The sequence below is a fragment of the Epargyreus clarus genome, unplaced genomic scaffold, assembly GCF_041222505.1.
Source record: "Epargyreus clarus isolate Ecla_fem2 unplaced genomic scaffold, WU_Ecla_fem_2.2 ptg000024l, whole genome shotgun sequence".
Classification (NCBI taxonomy): Eukaryota; Metazoa; Arthropoda; class Insecta; order Lepidoptera; family Hesperiidae; genus Epargyreus; species Epargyreus clarus.
This window is the reverse complement of record NW_027332231.1, coordinates 6,382,631-6,390,218: the sequence shown is the minus strand read 5'-3', so window position 1 is coordinate 6,390,218 and position 7,588 is coordinate 6,382,631. Positions and strand designations below refer to the sequence as shown.

The 7,588-nt window shown below is 32.8% G+C and overlaps 1 protein-coding gene across 1 annotated transcript; it reads right to left on the bottom strand.

The window, feature by feature from the left end:
* Positions 1 to 2,538: 2,538 nt before the first annotated feature.
* LOC140752497 (uncharacterized) lies at positions 2,539 to 4,903 on the bottom strand. The gene is made up of 3 exons (XM_073086830.1): positions 4,871 to 4,903; positions 4,166 to 4,353; positions 2,539 to 2,856 (listed from the first exon to the last, which is right to left on the bottom strand). The coding sequence occupies exons 2-3, from the start codon at positions 4,344 to 4,346 to the stop codon at positions 2,639 to 2,641; spliced, it is 399 nt and encodes a 132-aa protein (XP_072942931.1). The 5' UTR covers positions 4,347 to 4,353; positions 4,871 to 4,903; the 3' UTR covers positions 2,539 to 2,638.
* Positions 4,904 to 7,588: the final 2,685 nt, after the last annotated feature.

Sequence of the window (7,588 nt, the reverse complement as noted above, 5' to 3'; positions counted from 1 at the left end):
GGGACGCCTGGCAGATGTGAAACATCAACATTATTTTGTAAAAGTAATATGCAGAAAAGAACATATTGTGATAGGAACTAAATATGTCATAATGATAAAATAAAATATTACGTTTTTTTTCCAGATAACGATGACTATTTATTGAATTCGATTGCGCATGGCGACGCGTCGCCACACCGTACACACTACTGCATATAGACTGTATATATATACCATCGTATAGCGTGGCGACGCGCCACGCCAGAAATCGGTTTTACGTGCGGCTATAGATGTTTCACATCAATATATAATCGGCAATTATGTTGTGCTAGTCATGAGTTTATATCATATTGTACTAGTTACAAGCCCTTTCATTTGATATTTATGGTGAGGCAGTTATAAAAAATATGTAATAATCCGCCAATTTATTACGGCGGTTACTTGAATTTTCAATGCAATTATATATTGTAATGAAAATTAAGGGTGTGTACTAAATTTCATATCAAATGCTCGACAGAAAGCGACAATAATTTCAATTACTACCGAACTACTCGTAGTTCTACGCGCCACCATACAATTACTATGGGAGACAAAAAAAACGCGCTTTAAACAAGCCGCGGTCAAAATGTAACAATAAATCAGTCGCCTGAAAGAGTCACTAGTGCGTGCACTTGTATAGAAAGCAATATGTTTTATATTTTTGCGGTTTCAGTCTTGCGGTTAACCGCGCGCGTTTAATCGCAGTGCGGTCTCAGCCTAAAGCCTAAATGTGTAAAAGAGGTTACAAAGACTAGTTTTTTTTTATAATATGTTTATTGCTATATATGTAATACGCACAATGAAGTCGAAAATGTAACAGTTATATCGCTTGAAGGAAAATATGAATGAGTTCAGTTTTGCTCAATGTCAAATGAATTTTCGTGGAATATTCCTTGGTACTATTTATACCATAGTAGGAAAGTATTCTTTAAATTGTATAGTTTCCTTTAAGTACCTACTTGCCCTTTAAGTGCCGGTACGTAAGTGACTAAAATTCGTTAGTGTTTGTCCTCCTGAAGTTAAACAAAGTAAAAATATAAATTTCATTAATCTTGAGCTGTAGTTTTACCGTAATTTAAGTGCCGATCAGTAAAACTCTTGATACTAGAATTGCAAGGGTTAAGAACCAAATGCACATATTATTCAAGTATTTTCGAAAACCAAAACGAAAACGACAAAAACACTTTATTTACCATTAAAGTAACATCATTATTTTAAAAGTCCATGTAATGTAACATTTTACACAATGTCACAATGTTAGTTACCGTACTCCTCCGAAACGGCTTTACCGATTTTCAGCAAATTTTATATGCATATTCAGTAGGTCTGAGCATCGGCTACTATCTACTTTTCATACACCTAAGTGATAAGGGTTGTTCACCATGGCAACATAACGTTTGCCGGGTCATTTAGTATAATGTATGTGTAAGGTACCTACCCATTTCTCTACAATAATGACAGTGTGTACTTAAGAAATGGTACTTCTTAAAATTAAACAGCAGGTAATAATTAAAGGTAACATAAAATGTATTTATTTAATTTTATTTTCAATTAGTACGTTCAATAAACATTTCATCCATTAATTTTACAACCACAATTATATGGATAATTAATGAAAGCCTTTCAATATTCAGTAATTGTTTGTATTCTTAAATTACAGATGTTTGTATACCTTTCTGAGTGGCGGCTACCATTACTGACGCACAACGGTCGGCTAGTCTTGTGTAGTTCGCAAACTGACTACTTCCGAAGACCTACGCGAACTAGATTCAAGATTTCCAGCTCCATGGCTCGTTAGCCCTTAACTGAAGTAGTGAAAAATTTTTTTGAATATTTTATATAAATCAATAAGTTTATCCTGTTTTTAGTGTTCAAACATTTTAATCAATGTATTCCTTAATCTTGTCACATATACTACAAAATTAAAATCTACAAATTGATTAAAAAACGGCAGATCTTTCGCTCTTTTAGTTCATCTGTTTTTCAGTTCCCAACTGTTCGGTATACAACTGGTAGCAGACGAACTAAAAGAGTGAACTAGTTCGTTTGGGAGTCGCGAACTAAATTAAGCGATCCCAGTTGCGAGCTATTACGCCCAAAAGTATCGGCTAGTCGCCAAACAGTCGGCGACAGTTTGCCACCGTCGGGAATGGTCGTTAGCGCGAGCTGTCACATGTGTTTTAACTTAACTTAAACTAACTTAACTTATATATTTTAACTGTATATCTTTTAACTGTATATCTATATGTGTTTTGACTTAACTTTAGTTTGAGTTTAATTAACTCTATCCAGTAGCTTCGTGACAAGTATGCGTATAAAATAATAGAATGCAAGTGTATGGGTGGGACCCTTATAATGATTTTATGATATAGCTATACGTATACTTGTCTTTTCGTGTGTCATTGTACTCACAACACAGAGATTGTAAGTGAGAACGTGATTATAATGTTTTCTTGTTTAGTATTATTTTTTTATAATTGAACATAACGTTTAGTTATCACGAATAAATAAAAAAGTCAGTTGGTTTAATATAAGGGTTTATGATTTATTTTCAGAATAGTAAATTGTAGGTAGTATCAAAAATAATAATTTTTTTAAACACAAATTTTACAATTATTTTCTAGTAATGATAATAGTATGGGGTTCCATGGGGCAAAAACTTCGCAAGTTCAGCTTCTAAGGCGTGGAAGTAAATGCCGTGGGGGTCGTACTTCTGCCTGAAGGCCAAGTACTCGTGGGGTAACCTCGCCTGTAGCCCCTTCAGGAACTTAGCGTAACGCTCCTTCTGCGGCAAGTTGCATCTGTCACATGCTCGTATTACGGAATCTTGGATATTTCCTGGGAAATATACAAATCAATAACATGATAAAGGTATATAAAAAAATAATATTAAAATATTTCAAAAATAAGTAATATAAAGGTCTGTTTGTAACCTAAAAATAATCATCTAGTATCTGTATTGCGTGACTATAAAATATTGTTTTAATAAAAGCGTGTTAAAAACAAAAATAAATAATTAAATAAATTCATAGGTTTGTATATTCAAGTAAACATTCATAGGTACAGTCAGCATCAAAAGAAGGTAACATATCCAGATTTTTAAAAGTCCTGTGACCGAAACGTATTATATATGTCGCTTAACAAAAATAGCACAAGAATTAACATTTTAGGTTAATGTTAAAATTGCTTGAACACTAGTTAAAAGGAAGGAGGTATCATTTACTTTAGTTGCTGACTGTATTTTAGTGACGTTACAAAACAAAGAACACAGAGCGTATTAAAATTACTTTTTTGACAGTTGACAGCTACAACGAGCGGAAATCAAGTCGAAATCGAAAATCCACACGACATAATGACAGTATGATATTACAATTTTATAACGTGGTCTTTTAAATTATCGCATTTTAATGAAGCTAAAATAAAGAATAATTAAGACCGATTAAATTTAAAATAATTAAGAATCATTTTCATACTATTAAACACATGTCGCTAACCAGAGAGCCAATTACTAATATTCATAGTGCTTGCATCAAAAGTTTTGTTTGAAGATCCAAACAAAATTTTCGTTCCTTTATATATCTCATAAGAACTTACTAAATGTCATGTTTCTAGCATTAGTGAGTTGTGACAAGTATTTTACTGACTGCGGAGGATTTTTTTTTATAATATAGGAGTAGCAGCGAGCATGTTATCCACCTGATGGTAAGTAGCTACTACCGCCCATGGACATCTGTCATTAACCCCAGATAGGATTAGATATTCCTATCTGGGATCGGTCACATATGCATAATTATCCCTAAGGACTATACGCTTCGGAAAAGTAGGTATGTATGTTTTCGACCGTTGGTATCAACGCTCAAACGGCGTTATAAATATGCACATATGAGGTGTCGTTGGATCATATGTACCTTTAGTATGAGTTTTTACAAAAATGACTGTTTCTATATTTGTTTACGTATTCGCCCATATAATTCCAATCAGCGCCCCTAGCGGACTGTATCAGAAGTGATTGGGAATAACTTACTTAATAAGGGTACTGAATTGTGGGAGTGACATCAGGTTAGTTAATAATAAGGTTTCTGATTTTTTTTATAGTAATTTAGATAAATGTATAGATTTTAACTGTATCTATATGAGTTTTACTTACGTCTGTAACTCTCTGTTAGCGAGGTACAATGACCCTTCTCCAGGAAGCAGTCGGCGAAGCTCTGAAGAGTTGGCAGGTCAGCTATGACCGCATCGATGTCTATATAGTCATTTTCAGTCTGGTAGTAGTAGGAACTAGCCACTGCGCATCCCACTAAGGCGACAAATACGGCAAACTTCATTTTGAATCTGCAAAAGGATTTATGTTAAGAAGTTTCTGATTCTTAAAAAGTTAGAGGTGATATTTTTTTTTAGGGTTCCGTACCCAAAGGATAGAAATAGGATCATTAAGTCTGCTGTGAGTCCGTCACTCTGTCTATCACACTGTCTATCTATGTCGGTTCCAGAGATAGAGCCCTGTGACAGACGGACAGACAGTGGAGGCTTAGTAACAATTCCGTTTTTACCCTTTGAGTACGGGATCCTAAAAATATTTGGAGGACTATGTTTTTATATTGGCCACAGTCAGGATACGATCCCTTTACTTTATTTATACCTTTTCCTAACAATTGTTAAAATTGTATTAAATTTAAAAAAAAACATATTTCAGTTTAATAAATAAAAGTATGTTATTTTGTACTAAATTATAAAATATACAATTATTAATTATACAATTAAAGGAAAATGATTTCGATAAAAGCAGATATACTTATAATTTAATTAGACTAAACAAGTAATTTGATAATTATAGACAATTTGAACTTACAGTGCAGCTGAACTGACTGAGTTGAGATGTAGTGTGACTACTAAACTAAAATAAGTAAGCCTTTTTATACTAACTTCAAGGCTTAAATCAAAAAAATATCACTTTTACCTTATTATTTGTTTACGATTTATGTAATTATTTTTAATTATTTTCATAAAGTGTTTTCAAGTAATTATGTAAACAAATATAAAAGGTAATTAAGAAACCGGAACTGAAAACGATTTGCAGAATTAGATCGTAACCGACTTGTATTGTCACTATACGGTTGACACAGAGATCCAGGTTCGATAACCAATCAAGGAATTCAAATGACTGTGAGATTGAGACGAAAAATAGAAATAAATGATAAGGTATTCCCGTTTTTGCGCGGCTATAGTCACAACATAGTCAATTCCGAATGCTATTGCAGGCCAAAAACGTCCCTTATTATTTCCGCTTGTAGCGGCAAAATCATATGATAGATTTTTCCTACAGTTCATGTTTTTAACTGTCATATAAGGTAAATTTACTAAAACGTACTAATTTAGTCCTCAAGGGCGGAAAAGTAACTGTAAATTACTGTCAAGTATTAGATACTAAAATTTCTGCTACAAAAATGTTTATGTTAAAATCCATCTAGTCATTATAAATTTATTAAATTTAGCCAAAAATCGGATGTAGAAAAACACATAAATCAAATCTTGGAATCGCTAAAAATTAGCGAATATTAATAAGGATGAGATCAATAAATATCGAAATACTCTACCTCCCAACCACCGATAATTTTATTGTTATACCGTGAATATTTTTCAATCTTCAAAGAAATTGGCTCTTCAAATCTATCCGATTAATCTTGTAACTAAATGTTTAACTACATAGATACGAGTACATACTTACCTACAAATTATTATGATACTTATTCAGCGAATATAATAATCCGAATAATGGACATAACAAAGCATCTTCCATTTCATAAGTTTTCATAAAGGCATGTTTGTAAAAAATATTATTACAATGCCATATTTGGATGGGTACTATGCGGTAAAATACGCATTTTCGAATAAAATAAACCCAGATCGCTTTATTTATTTTTGAACCCGGTTTTTGAGAGTTGCATTGTCACGTAATCGTCGTATATAATAGGTAGGGCTGGATTAATTACAAAAGTAAGACGATATCATACACTTTCAACCAAAAAAAATAGATAGAGCCTCTGGAAGAAAAAATAAGCTTTCCTTTTGGTGACGCACATAGTCCACACAATAAAATAACTTTCGGATAAGTTGTAATTGTATAGGACGATATTATTATCTGGAAAAATATTCAAAATAATTATCGTGTGCTCACATACCGTATTAAAGTAAATTATCATTAGACATGTAGTTCGTATTCACTAACATGACGAAATCTACCATAGAATTCAAAATCGTATAATAATACTCGTAATATGTATTTTTGTATGTATGCAAATTGCAAAATTTCGTAAAGCTTTATCTATCTTTTAGTTTAATGTAAAAAAATATTTATTTTTGCAGAAACTACTGTTCTGTGATAAAATGACTGCTTTTGTTAATTTAATTCTTTACGAGTGGTAACGATTTATTCCTGTTACTTTAAAAAAATGTATTTATACATACCCTCTTTCGCTCCCCTGGGTGGAAGGGCATTCATAAGGATTTCTCCGCGTTAAATGTTGGTAGAAAGTATTTCTGAATCATCATCATCATCATCATCAACCTATACTGTCCCACTGCTGGGCACGGGTCTCCTCTCAGAATGAGAAAGATTAGGCCATCGTCCACTGCGCTGGTCAAGTGCGTATTGGTAGACTTCACATACATCTGAGATTTTTTTTATAAATCTCTCATGTAAGCAGGTTTCCTCACGATGTTTTTCCGTCACCGTTTAGCAAGTGATAATTAATTTCTAATATGCACATAACTTAGAAAAATCAGAGGTGCCTGGGATTTGAACCTCGGACCCCTCGATCGAGAGGCCGAGTTTCTTAACCACTAGGCTATCATAATATGGATTAAATATTCAGAAATAACTGCTGTTATTTCTGAATATTTAATCCATATTATGGACTAATGTGTAACATAACATTTCCATATTTCGAATATTAATAAAGGACAATGCCCATGAAACTATGGACCGCCGTCCAGAGTTGCATCAAATTGAAACTTTCTGTGGACGATGTATAATTAACCAATTACTACCACCAATAATTATTTTTTAGATCAGCACCCGGGTTCTGAAGTTATTTACCGAATTGTAACATAACCTCAAAATCGAAAATATCCGACGATAGTACCTAGAATGTAGTTCGATTAACATATTCCATTTACTTTTAAAGGTAGTAGGTAAAAAAACCTAAATTGCGTAAAAAAGTTTTGCCACGTCTCCGTGCTGAAATGTCCCTAAAATATTTGAAATAATTATTTATTTATTACTTAAATTTCGCAGTATTAGTTATTTATTCGTAAATCTTCTTCAAAATGTTTTTATTTGTCAAGAATTCAAAAAAAGAACTTACTAAAATAAGCCGTTTGTGGCTTCATTCAATTTCAAGTCGGCGAGGTATCTTTACTAATCTATGACTACAGTCAATACATATATAACCACAAAAAGTAGTACAAGTATTGACAAACACACACGAACTAAATAAAAATAAAACGGCATTGCTCTCAAACGCCAAAACGCTTTGCCATCCAATTTTCACTTTATAAAACGATTATC